At 42.9% G+C, this 25088-nt stretch overlaps 1 protein-coding gene across 1 annotated transcript; it reads right to left on the reverse strand.

Moving 5' to 3' along the window:
* Positions 1 to 9676: 9676 nt before the first annotated feature.
* On the reverse strand, positions 9677 to 20309 carry LOC130492909 (relaxin-3-like). The gene is made up of 4 exons (XM_056866684.1): positions 20232 to 20309; positions 16685 to 16939; positions 15861 to 15876; positions 9677 to 10044 (listed from the first exon to the last, which is right to left on the reverse strand). Exons 1-4 carry the CDS (start codon positions 20307 to 20309, stop codon positions 9677 to 9679), a joined length of 717 nt encoding a protein of 238 aa, XP_056722662.1.
* Between the last annotated feature and the right edge of the window lie 4779 nt (positions 20310 to 25088).

Genomic DNA, 25088 nt, shown 5'->3' on the forward strand with positions numbered 1-25088 from the left:
TAGTAGCCATTCATTCTATAGATGAGACCTTCCATGGGACTTTTAGTAGTTTGGCATTTCCAGTAGGGCAGTGGTATTGGTGGTAAAGGGGTAGTTAACTGAGTGGTAGCAATTGGAAATAAATACCATTTACAATCCATATCATAAATACAATAAAATTCATACTTACCAGTCTGGATGTTCGTGGTGAAGGGAAAATGGGAGTCCTGGGGGGAAAGGTTAATTTTTGTCTTGCTGATTAAAATCCACACAGCCTGATGCTCATAAGACCATGAAAGTTACAGCTAGGTTCACCAGAGGAGGCTCTGGTGCATAATTAACTGAAATCTGCCTTGTTTGGGCCATGTTCCCCTGGGTTAGTTGCCCAGGTGAGTGCGGGGGAGCCTGAGTGGACTCGGTTAAAACAGGAGAAGGCTCGCCTTTCCACTCTTTGAGTTGAGAGCAGTGAAAGTATTTTCGCCAAGTGGAACCCTTTCTTGGGAGTTTGAGAAGGTAAACAGCAGGACTAATTATTTCTACTACATGAGCAGGACCTAACCATTTTGCGGTGAGAGCATGTTCTTTTTCAGAAAACTTTCTGTACATGACCAGTTGACCTACATCCCATTGTCTGGGGTTCCGGACCCAACCCAACACAGCTTTTTGTCTATGGTTTCAAGGTTCAAGGGGGGGCTGGTGTCCAGCCAGAAAGCTTCAAAAAGGAGCATTTTGTGGCCAGTCATGACCATATGTGTGGAGAAGCCATGCATTGCGTTAGTACCCTGTAGAGCCATATTCTGATTGAGATTATCAAGGTCTTCATGAGTGAGTTTTGGTAGATTTGCATGCAAAATAAATTCTTCAAGGCCCTCCTCTTCAAGACTGTCAGCATATAGGTTCTTGAAAAAATCAACTGAGCTTATTTGAAATCTTCCCATCTTTCTTATCTCCGAGAATTCTACTTTTGAGTGTTTCCTGTCTTAAGCAATTGGCAAGATACCTCCCTGGCTTATTAGCTTTTTCAGAGTACTTTTGTTTGGCATATCTAATCTTAGTTTGTAATTCTTCCATTTCTATTAAGTCGATTTTATGATTAATATGTTCAATTTAAAAAAAAAGTTTCTTTGTCATGAAGATTCTGGTGACGGGTCTCTAAAACTCGGAGTTCTTTCTGAAGTTCTTCTCTGTGCTTCGCTTTTCTTCTTTGATCCTGGCGTTGATGGAAATTAACCTTCCTCTTATGAAGGCCTTGCTTGCTTCCCATATGGTGTTGTTTGGCATACCGTGAGAGTTGTTGTAGTGGGAAAATTCCACCAGATATTTTTCGTATTGGCTGACAACGTTCCTTCGTTGTAAGATATAATCATTAAGTCTCCATCACCTGAGTCCATGTTCCTCTTGTCTCCAGGTTACCTCTATTGAGTTGTGATTGGAGAATGTTCTGCAAGATAGTTCAACTGGATCCAAATTAACCAACAGAGACTTGGAAATCCAACACATGTCAATTCTTGAATATGAATCATGTCTGTTCGAATAAAACATATAGTCTCGAACATTTGGGTGTTTGGTTCTCTATGCATCAACCAGAAGTTCTTCCATAAAGCAGAATACATTTCTTGTGAGTTTCCCACCGCTGTTTTTAATTGATTTATCTAAATTGGGATTTAATACACTGTTGAAGTCACCTAGAAGCACAATTTCCCCTTGATGAAAGTAAATAATTGTAAAAAGTTGTCAAAAAAAGTTTCCTTTACTGTGTTGGGTGCATAAATGTTTGCTAAGGTAAATTGTTCTCCATTGCTTTTCTGAATAATAAGAAATTGATATCACCAATTGCCATGTGAATCATGTTTGAGAACTGATAGTTTGTTTTCATTAACATAAATTATTAATCCTCTTTTTTTCTCTCTGGCCTAGGAGATGTAAGGTGATCCCAACTTTCTAACATGCAGAATTTTCTCATGATCTTTCTTGACATGTATTTCCTGTAAGCAAATAATGTCCTTGAAGAGTTTACCTAATTTGTGGAAGGCTTTCTTTCTTTTGGAAGGGGAGTTCTAACTGTTAATGTTAATAGAGCAGATTTTTATTGTTTCCATCTTGCTTCTACAAATTCCATCTTGCTTCTATTTGGTCACGTTTGTCCTCTTCCTGTATCTCTTCGGTAGTAGGTTTTGTTGGTGGGTGCTTGGAAGAAAGGTTACTTGAACCCGGTACAATTCTCAAGTCCTTATCTCCGACTTTGTGCTCCTCTTCTGCTTTCTCACCTCATCCGTTTTTTGGATTAGTGTTGTTGGACAAATTTCATCAATTAATTTTTGTGCCTCACTTTGGTTACGGATTATTCTTTTATCTTTACATAAAGACACTTCTATGGAATAGGGAACTATCCAATGGAACCTTATTCCTCTCCCATGAAGCACTTTTCTCAAATCGTTGAATTCTTTTCTCTTGATCAACACGTTGCCAGGTAGATTGGAAAGAATTTGTATCACCACACCTTGATATACCAAAGGATCATCTCTCTGGGTCTGTAGAAGAAAATCTCTTGTCCTTTTGTGCATGAATCTTATCAGAATGTCTCTGGGAGTTTTGTTTTTTCTGGAATAAGCAGAATTGATCCGGTAACCGCTTTCAAAGTCCAGAGCATCCTCTTCTAATTCAAACTGCTCTTGCAATAGGGTCTTCAGATCACCCTCTAAATCCGTTTTGTCAAACTGTTCTGGAAACCCTCGTAGTTTGAGATTCTTGTCTCTCAATTTCACTTCATGAGCGTCAACCCTGCTGTTGGTATCTTGGTGCAGTTGTGAATGCTGAGAAAGTTTTGAACTGTGTTCTTCCAGCTCTCATTTGATAGACTTGTTTTTGTTTAATTTCAGAGAGAGCTTTTGCATTCTCTGCAATTGCTGTATTGATTGTTGCAAGGAGTTTTTAATCTCTTTTATTAGTTCTTGTGTCTGTAAAAATAATTATTGTGCTTCCTTAGCCATTTCAGGATGTATTACCCATGGTTCGGTAAAGAAATGATTCCAACAGGCAAGTGTTGGGGAAAACAAAGTACGCAGTTTTATTAAACAAAAAATACACCCTTTTACCCAAGCTAAGTAATCTTTCAACAAAAATAACCTTTTATCCTGGCTGAGTCTGAAATAAGGATGGGAAGTTGTCTCCTGGGAGGCAAGCAAGCCGCTTCTTCTCTGGCAGCCGTCCTGGTTCTCCAGACGCCCTCCTCCTGGCTGGCTCCTTATCTGAAGCCCTCCCCTTCTTTTAACAGAGAGTGAAAACTAACCTTTTTCCCCATCACCAGGTGCTCATCATTTACAGTGCTGTGTGAAAGTTTAACTCCCTAATGACCTGAGATTGCTCTCACATGGGGAAGGGCTGCATAGATCACCATCTACCTTCTCGTAATTACAATGGTCTTCTGCAGTTTCCACTACACAGGAACTTCAGCAGCCTTTTTTGTTTTTCTTATTTTTTGATTTCCCTATGATGATGTCTTTTGGTTTCTCTTCAGAGGTGTCCTTGTATTTCTCAAATGTGTCTGTAGGATTTTTGTTCTGTTTGCTTTTGATTTTTCTGATTGTATTTGAGTAAAGTTGTAAAAGAAAATTCCTTCATAATCATATGGCAAAATTGGGTTAAAAAGGTTAAAATAAGGAAAATTCCCGGTATATCATAAATTATACAATCATAACACTTTTTCACAGATGGAGAAATAACTGGTTTAAGGATACTGCAAATAAAATTCAATTATAGACAGTAATCACAGGTAACAGGTAACCCAATTTCTTCACAATAGGCAAATGTTCAGTCAGGTATGGATTTGTATACTTGAGAATTTTCAGTTTATAACAACAAACCAAGAATAAGAGATAGATCAGCAGATTATTACAATATTGCAAAGAAAACAAGGAAATTAATTTGCTTAGTTGGTGTTGCTAAGCTAATAATACTGGAATGGATGTCATAGAAAAAAGGCAAGGAACATTTTGAAAATGAGGAAGCTGTATCGAATTCATCAGATGTCCAGCAGATGGCGAAATATCCAAAGACTGTGAGTTGGAGAGGTGTCTGCGGCTGGGAACTGAAATTGAAAGTTGCTGTAATAAAAAGCTGTTCAATTCCTTTAACTGAAATCCATGGAGAAAGAGTCAAACCAGGCTCCAAACTGCACAGCAAGGAAAGCCACTTGCCAGAGATTTATAAAGTTTCACCACAGTTTGAGAGTTATAGTTTTTAAGGTTCCAGCATGATTTGTAATCCCACAAGGCAATTGATCCCATCAACTTATAACATTGTCAAAGTGTTTGTCAGGTCCGCCACACAGTAGTAAAACCAAAGCATGAAAATGTAGATGAAAAGGATGAAAATGAAGAGGGAAAATGCCACCGGATGTCTTAACTAGCGAGATTACCTTTAGGGAGAGGGGACTGTGTAGGCTGATGGAGTAGGATCAACAGGGAGGAATGGATTCCAAAGCCTTGTCGCAGCACTTATTCCTCTTTGGAAGCTGGTCGTTGCCTCCTCCAGGGAACAAACCGCACCTGGTAAGCCCACTGAAAGTGAGCTGACATGGCAGCTTTTAGTTTGATTGTTGTGAAAGCAAAGTGAAAGTGCTGAATTCGCCAGAAGAAAAGCCTCGCCAATTCCTCCTTGTGCGTCTTCACCCCCCTCTCCAGACTATTGTAGCTGCCAAACTCCTCAGCTCCTCAGCTGAAAAAGTTGGTTGTTTTGGCTTAGGCCGGGTGTCAAGGCAGAAAGGTTTATTCTATATGTTTGATCAAAGTTTAGTTCTCCATTTTGAAATACTGTTAATTGTAGTTATTTTCCAGAGTTCATTTTACAGAAACATAACGGCCCGCACCTGTAGCTTGTTAGGCCTGTAAGATACTGTTCAAGGACACTTACATGCCATCTTAATTGGATGGTACCGTGTATCTGTGAGAAATTGGGAGAGGGGATGAGATCACTCTCCGGTGCATGAGAAGAGTGCCGGCCAGAACCAGTCAGATCCAACTAGAAGATTCTCCTGGGCTAGTGCCCTGATTGGAGGACAGGGATCATCTCACCCCGGGCTAGAATTCCATAATTGCAGTTAGGCATTATGGTGGTCACTACTTCTTCTCTTTTGCTATCCACATGCTTTACTTCTGCTTAGAACATCATTATTCTGCAACTCATGTAACGCAAGGCTTTTGCCCAGCCTGAATGGCTGAGACCAGATCAGCGAGTAAGAACACCTGCTAAAGTACCAGCTAGTAAGTATTCTGATTAAGTTAGATTCTTTTTTATTTTCTTGCCAGTGTGCCTTACCTGTAACTTGTGTTTTAATCATTTATTTTGAACTTCTTTTAATAAAGCTTTTTCAGCTTCTTAAAGCTGTGGTTTCTTTTGAGTTCTCTGGCCTATGCTCGGTCCCGGTATCACAAGCTCTGAGGTCCCTGGAGAAGGCTCAGGCTTGACACTGGGACAGGAGATTTAAAGACCATGATCCAAGTAAGGGGTTTAAGATTTAATGTTGACTGAAAGAGGGTGGGGGAGAGGGAAAGTTAGGAGGTGGGTCCGGTAGCCATCTTGGCAGTCACCCCCGTTAACCTTCTCCTCTCCATCCAATTCCACCCTGGGGCGATATCCAGCTGGCCAAAAGGATCCCCAAAGCATGAGGGGGCAGTTTGGAGCCAAAGCATGAGGGGGCAGTTCGGAGCCAAAGCCCCTCTTCACCAGCTCCCGGGGGGGATTCCTTACGAAGGCGACAGGAGCACCGCAGAGACCTGTAGCCAGCTTCTTGGGAACCCAACCCAGAACTTCAGGACTAAGGCGGGGGCTTGAGCAAGTCTACATTTTAATTCTGCAAAAGCATTTTCCTAATCTGGTCCCCAATGCCAGGGGGTGTTTTTCTTAAGTAAGGCATAGAGGAGACAGGCTTTGTCTGCAAAGGATTCAGTGAAGTCTTGGAGAAGTTAAAAGTTCCTAGCAGAGCTCTTAGTGAGGAAACGGTGGGGGCAGAGACTTTAGCAATGACTTTGACACTCTGGCAATCAGGTTCTGCCATGTTCACCTAAGGCGAGGCCAAGATATCCAACTTCAGTTTCAACTACCGTATTTTTCATTCTATAAGACGCCCCCATGTATAAGACTTTAACTTAAAAATTTAAAAATAGGGGTCGTCTTATATGCGGGGGGTCTTATAGGGCGAAAGAGTCCTGTCGCCCTGGCTGCCAGTTAATTTTTCCAAGTCCAAACTGGTCCTCGCACAGGTACAGACCTTCATTGGAGCGCGCTTGGATGCCGAACAAGCCAGGGCCTTCCTCCCTATTCAAAGAGGTCGCGCCATCCAAAAATTGGTGGCCAAGTTCACTAAGAAACGCTTTCAGACAGCCTACCACATTCAGCAGTTGTTAGGCCTCATGGCCTCCACCACGGCTGTGCATGTCTTCATATGCGCCCGCTCCAAAATTGGTTCCTCCGGGCATTCAGGCTTAATGTCGACTCCCAGTACAAACGCCTATCCATCCCCAGATATGTCATTGCTTTCCTGCAGTGGTGGGCGTATGACATCAACATCCTCTCAGGCGTCCCCTTTCATTGTCCTTCCCCTGAGAGGTACCTGTTCACAGATGCTTCCCTTTCTGGATGGGGTGCTCATTGTGGTCGCATTTAGAATCCCGGTTGCACATAAATTTGTTAGAGCTTTGTGCCATCCGTCTCGCTCTGTCTTCATTTGCAGGGCACCTGGATGGACATCACATTCAGATCGCTATGACAGCTCCACCACCCAGTATTATATAAACAAGCAGGGCGGCACAGGGTCCGTTTCGCTCTCCAAAGAGGCCAGCGAAATTTGGGAATGGGCCATAGCTCATCATGCTACTCTCATAGCAATTCACATCGCAGGCAAGAGCAACACGTTAGCAGACGCTCTGAGTCGCCTTCCCAATCAAACGCACGAGCTCACCTTAAGCGACGACTGTCTCCACCAAATATTCTGACAGTGGGGTTACCGCAAGTGGACCTTTTTGCAACACACCTCAACTCCGTGTGTCGCAGGTTTTATCCGAGGGTGGGAGCCAGCCCGGGCTCATTGGGGGATGCCTTTCAGACAATTTGGAACAGGGCTCTCTTTTATCTCTTTCCCCCATTCCCTCTACTTCACAAGGTCATAGCCAAGTTGAACCACGACAAGACAGATGCCATCATTGTCACTCCCTTTTGGTTCGCAGTGCTCATGTCACTTGCGCAAGGGAACTACATCCTTCTCCCGAAGGATCCCTCCCACTTCCCTCCAGATCTACAACTCACTGCCTGGAGGGTGCGGCCCCCAGGGCAGTGGTCTGACAGGGTAGCTAAGGTCTTATTGCACTCTTTAAAGTCCTCCACGAGACGATCTTATGACGCAAAATGGAGACATTTTTCTGAGTGGACTAAAGTCAAAGATGTTTCGCCAATTACTTGCCCACTGTCTGTTGTGTTTGATTATTTGCTAACCCTCAAAGATGATGGTTTATCTAATTCATCCATTAAAGTTTATTTCGCCGCAATTTCGGCTTTTCTCCCAGATATCAACTCCTTTTCAGTCTTTTCTCAACCCCTTTCCAAAAAGTTTTTGAGAGGTCTCACTAATTTGTATCCTCCCATCACTCCGCCCGTTCCTCAGTGGAGTCTCTCCTTAGTCCTCTCATGAGACCTCCGTTTGAGCCGTTAGCCACTTGTGAAATGGCTCTGCTGTCGTTTAAAGTGGCCTTTTTGGTCGCAATTACCTCAGCAAGGAGGGTGAGTGACTTATCAGCACTCTCACACTCCTCTCCTTATACTAAGTTCCACTCGGATAAGGTGGTACTGAAGCCAAAGATCTCTTTTTTACCCAAGGTAGTATCAGCCTTCCATCTTACCCAGGACATTGTCCTCCCGGTTTTTTTCCCTCACCCATCCTCAGATGCTGATAGGGCGTTACACTCCCTCGATGTCAGAAGAGCCCTCCTTTTTAACATTAAGAGGTCTCAGAACTTTCGTAAGGACGATAACCTTTTTGTTTGCTTCGGGGGACACCATAAAGGTCATCGTGCTTCTCCTCAGACTCTCTCAAGGTGGATCACGTCTACCATCAGATTGGCCTACAATCTTGCTCACCAAGAATGCCCTCCTATGATTAAGGCACACTCTACCAGAGCATATGTGGCTTCCATCGCCTTTTCTTCAAAGATAGATCTCCGGGACATCTGTAAGGCTGCCACCTGGTCTACGCCCTCCACGTTTATGAAACACTACGCTGTGGTAAGCGAGCTCGCTACTCTCCCAATGTGGGACTGCATAGAAGCCACGCAGATGAAAAACAGAGTTTCACTTACCTGTAACTGTCGTTCATCTGGTGGATCTTCTATGCAGGCACACATCCCTCCCTCCTTCCCTGCTGTGGGACCTCTCCGCTAGACCAGTGGTTGGTTCCGTGGCGGCAGGTTGGAGAACTGGAGGGAAGAGTGCTCCCTCCCCCTTGGGTCATGTGACCAAGGGGCGGGAAGATTGCATGCTCCAAGGGGAGGGGGAGCACTCTTTTAGATTTTGCTAGAAGCTGACAAATCTTATCCATGGCTGGCCTGCGCCTGCGTAGTCCCCCAATGTGTGCCTGCATAGAAGATCCACCAGATGAACAACAGTTACAGGTAAGTGAAACTCTGTTTTTACCCTTAACAAATAGTATTTAAAATATGAATGAAGTTTATTTAGCAAAGAATGGTGGGAAAACAAAGTAGGAATAGTATGTATTAAAACTATACCATCAACTCCTGAGAAATCTTTCTCGTATTCTTTTCCTCAGCCACCCTACTATTGTTCCCCTTTAGGGCCAAATTCCCTTTTCCTGCCATTATCTAGCAGGGGACAAACATAGAAGTTATGCTCTCCCCCATAACAGAAACTTGGTGTCCTGATAAAATATTTACAAAAATAGCAGTTTTGATTAAGAAGCTTTTGAACATACTTTATCAGAGTTTTAAGGGCTATAAAAAGCATAAAATGTTAAATAATTGGCAGGAGCAGTGGGATATGTAAAAAATATAAATAAATTAATAAATTAAACTGTACATACAGCAAGGCATTGCATTCATAGGTGTTTAAATTTACATAACTATCAGTATGATTTATTTATAGTTCAGGGATTGGGACCCCCCCACCAGAGCTGTGCAGTTCATTGCACAGGTGGTCTAAGACTAAGAGAGGTACACTATTTCATATGTTTATGTTGTATTTATATATTAAACATTGATTGTTGGGACAACTACAGACAAAATATTCCTGGTTATGACCTCTGAGTTAAGCCACCCAAATGTGAGTGAAACACACACACACATAAATATTTTCATGTAGATTCTGTACGCTTTAATGTATGCTTTAATCCTACAGTTTTGCAAACATTGTATGAATGTCAGCATGATTTTAGATTAGCTAGAAATAGAAAAACTGACTGCTTTTTTTAGAAGCAGTAAATAAAAGCAGTGTAAAAGGGTTCTGCAGACAGCTGTGCATATAGTTTTTATTTTTAATAAGAGTGTAAGATACCATCAGTTACTTGCAGACAAAATAAATTAAAAATTAACAGTCTTCACTGATTCTTCCTGCACACAGTATTCAATCTAATAGCCCTGCAACTAGCACATTGTCTTTGATCTGGAAAAAAAAATACAGAGATACAATTGTAACCTTAACATAGCGTACTAACCTCAGTTTGGGTACATCCCCATTTACAACACATTTCAGCCACCCCCATAGAAAAGTCACGTTTTCTACGGGGACTACTGACCCAGGGAAAGTTATTTGATTTCATCTTTTTTACCAATCCAGGTCCACTTCTGCTTTGCTGAACAGCATTCTCTATTTGGCAGATGTCTTCCCTGAAGTTATCAGAAGTAGGAACACGTGCATTATAATCACCATATAAATTAAACTGGACTTTCAGCAGCTGCTGTCCAAATGGTTGACCAATGTGTTGTAGGTACTCCAGTTCAGGATTCAAGACTGACTGCAGCTTTATATCCTCCATCTCTTTGTCACTATTCGACTGAGCATACTCTGTTATGATAAAAGAAATCACCAAAATGTTACTCTTTGTGCAATGCCTGTCAAGGTTCCTGGATGACAATTTTCTTAACATTACTCAATGTTTGTAGCATTGCAGTACAAACTGCATAGATCTTTTTTGAAGCATATACAATAAACTGGGTTTGCCTTTCTATGATGCTGTGACGAACAAGGGGTTAATCTTCAGCAGAAGCTGAGAGACCAAGAGTGGGCAGAGTCAAAAAGCTGACACTGAGAGAGCGGAGATTCAGAGTTTGGTAGCTGACATGAGAGAAAGCTTTCAGAGCTTGGTAACTGGCATGAGAGGAAACTGTGAACAACTCTGTGAACCAAAGGGTTCGGTGTAGCCAAAGCTAGTAGAATACACAACCTGTGGAGTGACAGGATTGAGATTAGGTGGGAAAAGACCTTTCTCAGGTCACAAAGGGGAATTAGTCTCCGGGACAGAGCTATTCCGGTTGCAGGGTGGTGTGGAGGATTACTGCCCCTGGTGTGGGGTAGTTCAGTGAGAACTGGAAGAGGGATTTTGGTAAATCCCCTTACTTCTGCTGTTCTCTGGGAATAGAGATCGAAAGTCTCTTTATTCCCGATAGCTAGCCTGGGGACAGAGTCTGTGAAACTGAATCTGTGTCAGTTCTGAGGAACAGAACTAAGCTTGTAACCTAAGAAATGAAGAAACTTATCTTGATAAACATCTAGGCTAAAGACATCTTGTGTAACATCTAAGCAAAATCTAAACTAAGCTCTCTCTCTGAAGTGAATCTCGTGTGTGTGTGTGTGTGTATAGTTGTGTGCTTTCCCTCCAGTTCAGCCTTGCCTCAAAATCCATCTTGTGAATACTGTTTAATAAATGTCCCTGTTTACTTAGTTAATTTTAAGAAGCCTCTTGTGTCCTATTTCCCTCCGAGGTAAAATCTGGTGGGGACTGGAGAAAGAGAAAAATAATCTCCACATAATAACCTCTGACAAAATACCAAGAAGTAAGGCAACCTGTCTCTCTCTCTCAGCACAAAATACTGATTACTGGGAGCTGGGAGATAATAGGAAGATGTGGCGTTGTTATAGATGTCATGTGCATTCTATGAATTTTCAAACTAATCAAGAATTGGGTGTTAAACCTTTTCAAATTTCCTGAGTAAATTATACTACAAGGCCAAAGACTTTGGGAACCAAATGTGATTTCTGTAACCTCCCTCTAGGCTGTAGTGTGGAGAGTTTGAATGGGTTGCTTTATTATTTTAAACATTTATATCTGACCCTTCAGAAAATCAGCCAGGTGTTTCAGAAAACTACAAATGCTTTATGATCTTCTACCAACCTCCCTGACAGTACGTGGATGTGAAAGGTGGTAAAGATACAATGAAGACATGACCTAATTCCTTCTTCATAGAATCATAGAGTTGGAAGAGATCACCAGGGTCATCTAGTCCAACCCACTGCACAATGCAGGAAATTCACAACCACCTCCCCCCACACCCCCAGTGACCCCCACTACATGCTCAGAAGATGACCAAGATATGTTCCCTTTCATCATCTGCTTAAGGTTATAGAATCAGCATTGCTGACAGATGGCCATCTAACCGCTTCTTAAAAACCTCCAGGGAAGGAGAGCTCACCACCTCCCGAGGAAGCCTGTTCCACTGAGGAACCACTCTAACTGTTAGAAAATTCTTCCTAATGTCTAGACGGAATCTCTTTTGATTTAATTTCAACCCGTTGGTTCTGGTCCAACCTTCTGGGGCAACAGAAAACAACTCAGCACCCTCCTCTATGTGAAAGCCCTTCAAGTACTTGAAGATGGTTATCATATCCCCTCTCAGTCTTCTTCTCTTCTGGCTAAATGTACCCAGCTCCTTCAACCTTTCCTCATATGATTTGGTCTCCAGACCCCTCACCACCTTTGTTGCCCTCCTCTGGACACGTTCCAGCTTGTCTACATCTTTCCTAAATTGTGGTGCCCAAAACTGAACACAGTACTCTAGGTGAGGTCTAACCACAGCAGAGTAAAGCGATCACTTCGTGTGATCTGGACACTATACTTCTGTTGATACAGCCCAAGATCGCATTTGCCTTTTTAGCTACCGCATCACACTGCTGACTCATGTTCAGTGTTTGATCCTTTTCGCACACACTACTGCTCAGACAAGTCTTTCCCATCCTATAATTATGCATTTAATTTTTCCTACCTAATGTACAACTTTGCATTTATCTGTGTTGAAGTGCATTTTATTAGTTTTAGCCCAGTTCTCTAGCCTGTCAAGATCATCTTGTATCCTAGCTCTGTCCTCTACTGTATTTGCTACCCCTCCCAATTTAGTATCATCTGCAAATTTAATAAGCATCTCCTCTATTCCTTCATCCAAATCATTTATAAAGATGTTGAACAACACAGGGCCCAGGACAGATCTCTGAGGAACTCCACTAGTCACTTCTCTCCAAGTGGATGAGGAACCATTAACAAGCACTCTTTGGGTACAATCTGTCAACCAGTTACAGATCCACCTACCAGTAATAGGATCTAAACCACATTTTCCCAATTTGTCAACTAGAATACGATGTGGAACCTTATGAAAATCCATACTGAAATATAAACTATGTCTACTGCATTCCCCTGATCCAGCAAGGTAGTAACTTTCTCAAAAAAGAAGATAAGATTAGTCTGACAAGACCTGTTATTGAGAAACCCATGTTGGCTCTTAGTGATCAGATCCTTTTTTTCCCCCTTCTTGAAGATGGGGGCAACATTTGCCTGCCTCCAGGCTTTTGGCACCTCACCTGTTCTCCAAGAATTCTCAAAAATAATGGTCAGAGACTCAGAAATTACATCTGCAAGTTCTTTGAGTACCCTTGGATGCAGTTCATCTGGCCCAGAGGACTTTGTTTCATTTAAAGAAATTAGATGTTTGTACCCTACCCCAATGCCAATCCCTTCCCTCATCCTGTGTCCTGTTTATGCCATGTTGAGCACCGTTTCCCTTGCAAAAGTACGAATTGAGCAGCTCTGCCCTCTGTTCATCTCGGTGCAATTTCACTTTCTGGTCCCCACAATGGGCTTATCATGTCCTTGTTCTTATTCTTACTCTGTACATAGGAAAAGAACCTTTTTTTTGTTGTGTTTAGCATCTCTCGCTAGCCTAAGCTCATATTGAGCTTTAGCTTTCCTAACACTCTTCCTACAAGCACTAGTTATTTGTTTATATTCATTTTTGTTTATAAGACCCTCCTTCCACTTCCTAAATGAGTCTTTATTTCTCAAATCTTTAAAAAGCTGTTTATGGAGCCACCCTGGCCTCTTTGGGCTCCTCCCATTTGTTGGTAGACTAACATTTCCTCTTGAGGTGAAAAATATGGACTAGAAAATTTTCTAGTACTTTACTTTTCCACTGAAAATATTTTAAAATCATATAGTTGGAAGGGGCCATACAAGCCATCTAGTCCAATCCCTGCTCAGTGCAGGATCAGCCTAGACCAGCAGTTCCCAAACCTTTTGAGTCATGGAGCACTTTTCAGGAGAGAAATTTGTCACGGAGCACTAATTTTTACCTAGCAGCTATAGACTAAACCGAATGACAGTAGTATTTTTCTTTCCAGTCTCTTCACGGCCCACTAGGAGATGTCTCATGGAGTACCAAGTGCTCTGTGGAGCACATTTAGGGAACCGCTGGCCTGGAGCATCCCTGACAAGTGTTCATCCAGCCACTGCTTGAAGCCTGCCAGAGAGGAGGAGCTCACCACCTCCCTAGGCAGCCAGTTCCATGTGTGCTTCATTTTTATGATCCAGATGTAGAACTCTGCACTTGTCCTTGTTGAATTGCATCTTGCTCACATCTGCCCACTTTTCCAGTACATTCAGATCTCGTTGAATTCTCTCTTTATCTTCTGCAGTGTTTGCTACTCCTCCAATTTGGTGACATCTGCAAAGTTAATGAGTTCAGTTCCCCTTCCACCCCCTCATCCAGATCATTTATAAAAATTCTGAAAAGTACTGGGCCCAGAACTGAGCCATGGGGCACCACTGGACATCTCCCTCCAATCAGATGAAATTCCATTGACAACTACTCTTTGGGTTCAGTTCTTCAATCAGTTCCCCATCCTCCTAGCTATTCTATAGTCTGCAGTGCTCCAGCTTACCTGTCAGATCATCATGTGGGACCCTATCAAAAGCTTTACTGAAATCAAGGTAAACAACATCGACGGCGTTTCCATGTAAGTAAGCTCGTCACTCAAAGAAGGAAAGAGGTTGGTCTGGCAGGACCTGTTAGAAACAAATCCGTGCTGGCTTCCCCAGATCACCAAGTTGTCCTTCAGATACTCGCAGATTGACCCCTTTAAAATCTGTTCCAATATCTTCCCTGGGACAGAGGTCAGACTGACCATCCTGTAGGTTTATTTCTAAAGATTTGTTTGTTTTATAAAACTAAAAACAATGAATGGATGCCATTACCAACAAAGGATTAGGCAAGTTTGGCAGCTTCAAAGTTGTAATTAATGTTTTTCAGGTGATTATTCCTAAGAATGGTGTGAGAGAGTACATGTATGTGTTACTGATTTGTAAACAGGGTGGGAGAATATTTATATCCCTCCTCTCACATGATGGATTTTAATCACCAGTCTGAACGAAGTGGTACAAAGGATGCCACAGGGAATAATGAAACTAAGATGAACTCCAGTGCCATCCTAAACAGAGTTGCCCCCTTCTAAATCTACTGGATTGCAATGTATGTGACCTCCAAAGAAGAGAGCGAAGTTCTGTTGAAATAGATGAGTGGACAAACACGTCCATGACATATCATGCACAGTTCCTTAAGTGTGCTGAAATTAGTGTGTGAAACGTTTTCAGAGCTGTTTGTTTGTTTTCCACAATGTAAGAGAACTACAAGCTTTATTGTCTTTAAATTTTTACAAGTATTATTCCAATAGCCCTGACCTGGGTGGCCCAGGCCAGCCCAATCCCATCAGATCTGGAAGCTAAGCAGTGTCAGCCCTGGTTAGTACTTGGAAGGGTCACCAACCTCCAGGTGGAGCCTGGAGTTACCCTGGAATCACAACTGATTTCTAGACTACAGAAATCAGTTCCTTTGTAGAAAATAGCAGCTTCAACAGGTGGACTCTATGACATCACATTCCCACTGAGCTCCCTCCTCAAACTCTGCCGTCTTCAGGCACTGCCCCAAATCTCCAGAAATTTCAAAACTGGAATTGGCAACCCTAGTACTTGGATGGAAGTTCACCAAGGAAGTCCAGCATTGCTACGCAGAGGCAGGCAAACCACCTCCGTTCATCTCTTGCCTTGAAAACCCCATGGGGTTGCCATAAGTGGGCTGCAATTTGACTGCACTTTCTAACCACCATTATTCCAATAAAATAGTTACTATGTAAAGCTTTTAATTGGTTTGAATACAAGAGTGAAACCACACTTGATTTCTCTTCCTGGTCAAATATTCCAGTTCAGGTATTTATTGCTGTTGGAATGTACAATTAATATAGGGTGTTTAAAAATTTTGTTCATTACATGTAAATCAAAATAAAGATGTGAAAGCAAACCATGCTCTCCGTTTAGAACACAATTTCTTCCTGATAGACCCTCACCCCAACTTACATCACTGCTTGTGGGCTTTAAAGAAGACGAAAGCACAAAATAGCAAGGACAGCAAGTGACATGGTGGGCTTTTCCCCTCCTATCTTGTAATGCAGTGAACGTGATGGTGGACAACGACGGTTAAAAACGTTTCATTCTTCTGTAAAAATATACCACGGAAACTTGTTATTTAAAAAGAAGCGCTCGGGAATTTGCATAGGAATGGCGCGATTGTAAGGGGGGGGCTCTCTCAGTAACCAACAAACCCACAAGGTTCAGGGAGCAATGCCATCCAATTTTGTGTGTGTGTGTGTGTGTTAAGTGCCATCAAGTCGCTTCCGACTCATGGCGACCCTATGAATGAAAGTCCTCCAAAATGTCCTATCTTTGACAGCCTTGCTCAGATCTTGCAAACTGAAGGCCGTGGCTTCCTTTATTGAGTCAATCCATCTCTTCTTGGGTCTTCCTCTTTTCCTGCTGCCCTCAACTTTTCCTAACATGACGGTCTTTTCCAGTGACTCTTGTCGTCTCATGACGTGACCAAAATACGATAGCCTCAGTTTAGTCATTTTAGCTTCTAGGGTCAGATTTAATCTATAACCCACTGATTTGTTTTTTTGGCAGTCCACGGAATCCGTTAACACTCTCCTCCAACACCACGTTTCAAAGGAATCTATTTTCTTCATCCAATTATAGCAAGGCTCATATTACTCGATATCGTTTATTCCCATCAATGTGTTCTTAGAAAGGCAGCCTCCGTTTCCCTAAAATCCCATTTCTCCCCCCTGGACAGTGAACCTAGCGCGGGAAGATAAGAGTGTTTGTACGGACAGGGCACGCATAACAGCCTGGGAGGGGAGCGGCGTTAAAGTTGAAACGACCCAGCAAAACTGTCAGCTGGGAAAGGAGAAGGGGGACAAAAACGCAGAGCGTTTAAATCTCTCTCGCACACACACAACTTCCCGCCCGCATATCCCGCCGTCCTCTGCTTTTCCCGCCAATTCTTTACTCACCAACGCTCCCTCCACCCCCGACCAACCGCTCTTCTCCCACGGCACTTCCTGTCAGCCTCTTCCACCGGGACCCTCCGCAGACAAAGATGACGGCGCGGATGAATTCGCGGCCGCACAGTTTCACACCGTTTTTTCCGTTGGCGTTACTTCCGGGGAGCGCTCGTTCCCCAGCCGCCCTCGCGCTCTGCCCGTTGAGCTCAGCCGCCGTCAGCAGAAGCAACAGCAGCAGGAGCGGTTTCTTCAGCCTCGTGACTGACGCTCCTTCACAAGCCCCTCCCACCACCAACCGACGCGCCTGGGTGTTCGGCAGGCGCTCCGGCCCAAGCAGAGCCCTGGCGCGCGGCTGGCGGGAGGCGCTGAACCTCCGCCTTCACCTGTCCCGCTTTATACAGCGAGAGCAGCCCCCTCCGCCTCTGACTCACGACCCTCGTTGAGGGCAGCGTGCTGTGTACTGTATACCCGCAGATTTTGTGCTGCTAATCACCTTCCTCCGCTTTCCCACCCACCCCTTTTATTAATTTACAAGGACATATAGAATCCCCTGCCAGATGGCAATTTACTTAAAGGGGGCGCCATCGCTCATAGCAGCCTATTATCATAATATTGGTAAAAACGAGAAAGTAATTGGGTACTTTGCTGCTCTCCTACCTGGACCCTATTTTTTCCTCAATTCCTCACTTTTTTTTTTTTGAGTTGTTACCGGTGCTAGGCATAGGAGAACCCCCCAACCCCACCCCACCTCCAGCCTATACAGAATTCATAGTCATGGGATAAGAGGACAAATCCTCTTGTGGATTGAGAGCTGGCTGAAAGTAGAAAGTAGGAATAAATGGAGGGATGTGAGCAGTGGGGTCCCTCAGGGATCTCTGCTGGGACCAGTGCTTTTCAACCTGTTCATCAAAGACCCGGAGCTGGGGGCGAAAAGTTTGCAGATGACAGCAAATCATTTAGGGTGGTTAAAACAAAACCAGACTGTGAAGAGCTCCAAAAGGATCTCTCCAAACTGAGTGGGCATTAAAGCGGCAAATGCAATTCAATGGGAGCAAGTGTAAAGTGATGCATATTGGGGCAAAAAATCCCAACGTCACATATACACTAATGGGGTCTGTGCTGGCAGCAACAGACCAAGAAAGGGATCTTGGGGTGGTAGTGGATAGCTCAATGAAGATGTCAACCCAGTGTGCAGCTGCTGTGAAAAAGGCAAATTCCATGCTGGCCATAATTAGACGAGGAATAGAGAATAATACTGCTGCTATCATACTGCCCTTGTACAAATCTATGGTGAGACCACACTTGGAATACTGTGTACAGTTCTGGTCACCACACAAAAAATGTTATTACAGAGCTTGGGAAGAAGCAACTAAAACAACTAAAATCAAGCTAAAATACCCATGCAAAACATAAGAACAACAATTAAAACACAGGGCAGGAAGGAGGGATCACTGAGGGAACACCTCCTTCCTTTATCATAGACAGCATTTCTGCACTGCTGACATTATAGCAGGGCCACCAGAAAGACTTAGGTTAGATCCCAGTGCCTAGGGCACATCTTGTTCCATTATACTGAGCAAAGCATCGAATCATTACATGACATCTCATTAAAGTATTTAATGATTTTTCATACTTTGATAAATTGCCTCATCTTCATTTTTCTCTAATTGGGAATGCTAGCTACCCATCTAGTTTTATTTCCTCTATTTTAGTGCTCTACAAAACTCTGTATACTGGCATAGTTGTACAGCATCGTTATCTAGATCCTAACTAGTAGAGGGTAACATATCGTTACTTTTGAATGATAAGGGGATGAGATTCATCTAATTATTTTCATATATTGCTCTTTGGCACAAGCTTGTTAACAAGCCCTGGCAAAAAATATAAGGCCATACCAATTTGTTTTGCCTGAAATCGAGTAACAAACGGTTTTAGTTAAGTTTGATACATAAGTCTTATTCTGTGCCTTTCATATATTCTTCCAGCACGAGATTTACTGTCCCTAGTATTAACATCAAAATAAATTCTAATTTAAAAAAATTAAAATTAGATTAAGCTGGCCAAGATAATGCCGCAAGATACAGCATTATGAAAATATTGGAACTACGTATACACACACTTGACAGAGCATTACTAAATGATATTAGGTATATGTAAATCACAGAAATTTTAAAATACTTACTTTCCATAGGCAGCAAAGAGATGAGAGATTACTGAGCGATCAATAAACAGCACCCTAAAATCTAATAAGCAACACATTTTGCTTCCAGCACTGAAATTCCAGCACCGAAGTGTTTTTGCTCTGGCCAATATTTGCAAATTAGTTTTAAATTCCATAAACCATTTTAAAATGTAAAATGCTATATGGCTGTTGTTCTGCCGCTTCTCAGTGGGCCCCCTTTTCCTCTAGCGCAATGATGTGGCCTCCCATTATCGTAGAGTCCAATGAGCAATGAGGGCAAGGAGGCTGGTGTGAGCTTACGGCTTGCTTTATTGGCCAAGAAGTCATAACCGGGTTAGTCAGGATACAGACGAACAGCTCTGCAATCCTGTCACACCGAGGGAGGGGCAATGCAAGAGGTTTTATAGACATTTGACATTCCAGTACAACATTGATACATTTACATAACATACGATGTTAGCTTGTCAATGCAACGTCATTAGTTTCTACAGCGCCTGCATGAGCAATGCTACATTAATGAATGGAGCCTAGTGTTCCCTTGCAGGCTGAAGCGAAAGTATCTGAAGGGGGAAGGGGGGGATGCTGGAGTGTTCCTTATCAGACATTGGAATGTGTGTGCGTGTGTGCTAAAGGAAAGGGGGGGCACTGAGAAGCTGCTTCTGCCAGCTAATGGCTTTTGCGAGTCAGTGGCTTATGCGTGTATGTCTGAATGTCATTACTCCGGCACAACAGAACTATGTATACACACACACACTTACTTCAGCACTTGACAGAACATTACTAAATGATATTGGGTATATGTAAATCACAGAAATTTTAAAATACTTACTTTCCACAGGCAGCAAAGAGATGAGAGATTACTGAGCGATCAATAAACAGCACCCTAAAATCTAATAAGCAACACATTTTGCTTCCAGCACTGAAATTCCAGCACTGAAGTGTTTTTGCTCTGGCCAATATTTGCAAATTAGTTTTAAATTCCATAAACCATTTTAAAATGTAAAATGCTATATGGCTGTTGCTCTTAGTTGGAAGTGATATTGGAACATACAATATCAAAAGATACAAACCTGGGAAGCATTTTATAATACATCCATTTTGTTATATCATGGGCAGTTGCAAATTTGTTGATGTTCCGTTACTATATGGTATAGATATTTTAACATGATCCCTCAAGGTAAAAGTCTTCGCTTTAGTTGCACTTTTCACTTTTTTGGTGGGTTGCTGGCTGTGACTGCTTAGGGCCTAGCAGGGCCCAGACCAGGCTTGCTTATTTTCTAATTAAGCTCCATACTGTTTTGAAAGTACCAGGTGATGTAGAGTTACTACACCTTTTATCCATGGTGCACTGGTGGAAATCATTTTGCAATGTCAATGATAGCTGGCATAACCAGAAGTTGTATATGGTCCAAACCTTTGAGACAAAGGTCAGGTTGGACAATGGTTCTTCAGCTGCCCATGGTACTGCAGCTTTTGGATTGAGTTCTGCCATGATATCTCAGCCATTGATTTTGCTGGGTTTAAAACCATTTCATCTGGAGTATACAAAAGCCAAAATTAACATCCAAATGCATATCCTTAAAGTCTCCCACTCTTTAGCACTGTTATAGCGAATACAAACTGAACACCTAATGACAGTTGGTAATATTCCAAAACATTAGCATCTGGCCAGTATTCTACCACAGACTCAGATTTCAAGAAGGTTTTGGTGAATTGTTTAAGAGAGTGAATCTGCAGATATGCAACATATGTTTAAGTTGCATCACCAGAATCACACACACATCTTACCAAAGAGGATTGTGCACAGACGTTTTTCACATTTTTTGCTTAGTGACTTATGAAGATGGCTTCAATTTGACTAAATATAAGCAGCTTGTTTGCTGACCTTTAAAGACCTAAACTGTCTGGGACCATCATACCTGTGGGACTGCTTCTCCTGATACATCCCCCAAAGAGTGCTGTGCTCAGCTGAAACAACTTACTGGTGGTCCCTGGCCCAAAAAGTGTCTGGCTGTCCTTAACCTGTTGAAATGCTCTATCAAGTGAGACCCAGCCCCTGTGGGACTTGAAGCAATTCTGCAGGACCTGTAAGACTGAGATGTTCCACTGGGCCTATGGTTGAGGACAGCACCTGTCTCCATCTTGCTGGCCTCCCTCCCTTCCCTTTTGTTTACTTATATCCTATCTACTTTATTCCCTATTTCTTCCCTTACTGAGAGTATCCTATTGTTCCCTCCCCTTATTTTCTACTCTGAATTGGTTCCTGCTATTGTTATACTATTATATTAAGGGTGCCCTTCCAATTTTAAAGAGATATTGTGGTTTACATTGTTGAGATTTTAACTGTGCTGCTCTGAGCCTGACTTAGTCGGGAATGGGCAGCATAAAAATGGAATAAATAGATAATAGCTTTAAATTTATCCTGCAGAATTGTGCTTGATATCATGGAAAAATAAATGCTTTGTTAATCAGTGGCGTGGTGTCAAATAACAACAAAATGGTTATGAGGACATTCACCAAGATTGCTATAAAGACTAGTATTAGATTTGTACTGATCAGTCAATTATGAGATATTAAAAGTAAAGGTCCCCTGTGCAAGCACTGGGTCATTCCTGACCCATGGGGTGACGTCACATCCCGACGTTTCCTAGGCAGACTTTGTTTACGGGGGGGGGGCGTTGCCAGTGCCTTCCCCAGTCATCTTCCCTTTACCCCCAGCAAGCTGGGTACTCATTTTTCCGACCTCGGAAGGATGGAAGGCTGGGTCAACGTTGAGCCGGCTACCTGCAACCAACTTCCGTTGGGATCGAACTCAGGTCGTGAGCAAAGCTTGGACTGCAGTACTGCAGCTTACCACTCTGTGCCACGGGGCTCCTATATGAGATATTACTAACACAATATTACAGTTTTTTAAGAGGAACATGTTTTATATTTCATACTGTATACACATCCCTGATGCCACAAGCATCATTCCCTACCCTTAAGGTTATCGTAATGTCACTGTCTAATACTAGATGAAGCTTTTGACATCCGATGAAGCTAACAGTTATGTGTGAAACCACTGTAATTACTACTACATGGATCAGATAGTCAGGAAACAGGAAGCTGCCAATAAGCACTTACATCCATTATATCCTACTTGTGCAAGTATTTATTATATTCCACAATAAAACTGCTAAAAAGTTTGAGCTATGAAAAAAATCAGGTATCTTGAAACAATTATTTCTAAAGCTGCATAATGAAAACATTTGTTATAAGCAGAACTCCCCTTTGTGTTTCTCTGGATGCAAACCAGTATCTGTATATCCCAGTGTTGATATATAGTCTCTTAATTGAAGAGACAGCCAAGAAAAAATGAACACATATTTATTGACAGATTTTTCCTTAAAGAGTTTTGTGACGGACAAGGGTTTAATCTGCAGGAGAAAGAGCTGACAGACCAAGAGTGGGTAGAGCCAGAAAAGCTGACGCTCTGAGCTCTGAGGGAGAGAAAGCATTCTGAGCTTGGTAGCGAAACTGAGAAGAAGCATGACTGTACTTTGTGAACCTAAGGGGTTCTGTAAAGCCTAAGATAGTAGAACACACAACCTGTGGAGTGACAGGATCGAGAACTGGGTGGGAAAGGGCCCTTTCTCAGGTCACAAAGGGGAATTAGTCTCTGGGGCATAGCTATTCCGGTTGCAGGGTGGTGTGGAGGATTACTGCCCCTGGTGTGGGGTAGTCAGAACAGGAAGAGGGATTTTGGATATTTCCCCATACTTCTGGAAGTTCTCTGAGCAGAAAGGGTTTCAAAGACCCTTCACTCCTGTTAGCCAGGCTGGGAACAGAGTCTGTGAAACTGAATCTGTAACAGTTCTGAGGGATAGAACTAAGCTTGAACACTAAGAACTGAAGAAACCTAACTTGTGAAACATATAAGCTAAAGACAACTTGAGTAACACCTAAGCTAAGATATCTCTCTGAAGAAATCTTGGTATGTGTGTGTGTGTGTGTGTGTGTGTGTGTGTGTGTGTGTGGTTTTGTGTTTCCTGCCAATTCTGCCTTTTCCTTAAAAATCCATGTTGTGAGTTCTGTTCAATAAACTTTCCTGTTTTGTTTGTTAAAGTTAAGAAGCATCTAAGACTATTCAAGATCTAAGACTATTCAAGAAACTCTAAGAAATAGTACAGGGCTTTTTTTGGGGGGTGGGGCAGGCTCCTCGTCGGCTCCATTGGCCTATCTCCCCTGTGAGCTGCCCAGCCCTGTGGCCTCTCCTAAGCATCCACAGGTGAGGGTGGTCTCCTCTCTTGGTGAGAGGTGCTGGAGAGTGGGCCACCATGGTGACAGGCAACACCTGCGGGGTCCCGGACCACAAGAGTGTGTCCTGTATGGAGGGAGGCCAGGTGATTGTCTGTTCTTGACAAGGCAGTGGGAACCCTCCCAGGGGGAGGGCTGGTGGTTGTGGTGGTGGGAGTTATGGTGGGAGGCAAGTCATGGCCATGAAGCTTGGCCGAAGCACATTAGACAATAGCAGATATCTGAGTTCGACCGCCTCAGACACAGCAAACGCTCTGCATAAGGGGCGGATAGTTGGTCTCAGGGGCTGTCAATCCCCTTGGGGCTGTCAATCCCGCCCCAGAACACTTGTGCTAGTCCCAGGGGCTGTCAATCCCGTCCCAGAACACTTGTGCTAGTCCCAGGGGCTGTCAATCCCCTTGGGGCTGTCAATCCCGCCCCAAAACACTTGTGCTAGTCCCAGGGGCTGTCAATCCCCTTGGGGGGCTGTCAATCCCGCCCCAGAACACTTGTGCTAGTCCCAGGGGCTGTCAATCCAATGGGCTGGCTTGTCAAGCGTTTTAGTACATCCCTCTTGTGAGGTAGGTGGGACTGAGAGAGTTCTGAAAGAACTGTGACTTAGCCCAAGGCACAACAAAGCTGTGCTTTTAAAGGTCTTGAAGTTTTTAAAGTATGGGAAACTCTGGTCGACATAAGCGAAATGAAAGAGAAACCACAAGCTTTTGATTTCCTCAAACAAGATTTTCCAGAGAAGGCTGATTTAAATCAGTATCTGAGCCATAAGCTGTTGAGAAGGAAGCATGATTCTTTGTTCCTGCCTGCATTTCTCAATCAGGTCAGTGTCCTTTTGCCAGGGGGAAATTTGAACAATTCCACTGTGACAGAGATCTGGCTTCAATATAATATAATGCTGCTGATATAGTACTAGAGTATTTGTAATGCATTTGAGAAGAAGTACCTGATTTTGTAAAACAAAAATCTCTTGATATAAGAACATGAAACCTACAGGGAATTTGTAAATACTCTGAGCTGTTAATCATTGGCAAATCTGTGTGTATTTAATCTAGCATTAATTGTGTTTTTTGTGTACAAAAAAATTGTAGCCTCAAATATAGCTGAACATCCCTCTCCATCTCAAAAGAGAGTTAGGATCCGTAGCGTAGGAGCCTTTTAATGCATACCTGCATCCACACCAACTGTGCAATGTGTGGAAGTCTCACATCTACCTATGGATGTCTTGTATAACGGTAATCCTATAGTTGGAGCTATGGGAATGGCTCCACTCATAGCAGTAGTTTCTGATAGCACAAATAGAGGGGACTTGGTACAGTAGATAGCCTGTTTGCCCCCCTTTTAATCTGTTAACAACAACAAGAACACAGGAGATGTGTTGTACACCTTTTAAAGAAAAACGAGTTGTTGTTCTTAAAGGAAAGGGATTGAATATTGGTGGACCACTGCTGCAGAGGAGATGAACTTGCACTTTCTTTTTGAAAAACTCTTGATGGGCACTATAAATAGATGTCTTATCATTTCAAGATCAGGTTGTGTCTGGTATCAGAGGGGACATTCAAGGACTATTCAACAACAATAATAATTTATAGTACTAGCTGGGGGAGACCAGGATATGCCAGTACAATGGAATAAGTCTATATTGGCTAAAATTTTAAGGTTTGGTCATTTAACTTAACCAGCTCCAAATTGATAAAGCCAAAGAAACCCTATTCTCAGGATTTATTTATTTTGTTGCCATCAAGTCACAGCTGACTTATGGTGACCCCTGGTGAGATTTTCAAGGCAAGAGACATTCAGAGGTGGTTTGCCATTGCCTGCCTCTGTGTCACGACCCTGGTATTCCTGGGAGGTCTCCCAATCCAAATATTAGCCGGGGTCAGGGCTGAGAGTGTGTGACCGGGAGGTCTCCCAATCCAAATATTAGCCAGGGTCAGGGCTGAGAGTGTGTGACTGGCCCAAGGTCATCCAGCAACCTTCCACA

The sequence above is a fragment of the Euleptes europaea genome, unplaced genomic scaffold (genome assembly GCF_029931775.1).
Source record: "Euleptes europaea isolate rEulEur1 unplaced genomic scaffold, rEulEur1.hap1 H_2, whole genome shotgun sequence".
Taxonomy (NCBI): domain Eukaryota; kingdom Metazoa; phylum Chordata; class Lepidosauria; order Squamata; family Sphaerodactylidae; genus Euleptes; species Euleptes europaea.

Excerpts from the sequence above, each read along its gene's own strand:
- LOC130492909 (XM_056866684.1), bottom strand. The coding sequence starts at position 20,309 with ATGGCAGAACTCAATCCAAAAGCTGCAGTACCATGGGCAGCTGAAGAA. Across the intron at positions 16,940-20,231 it reads ACCTGACCTTTGTCTCAAAG|GCGCGTCGGTTGGTGGTGGG; the intron begins GTTTGGACCATA and ends CCGAACACCCAG.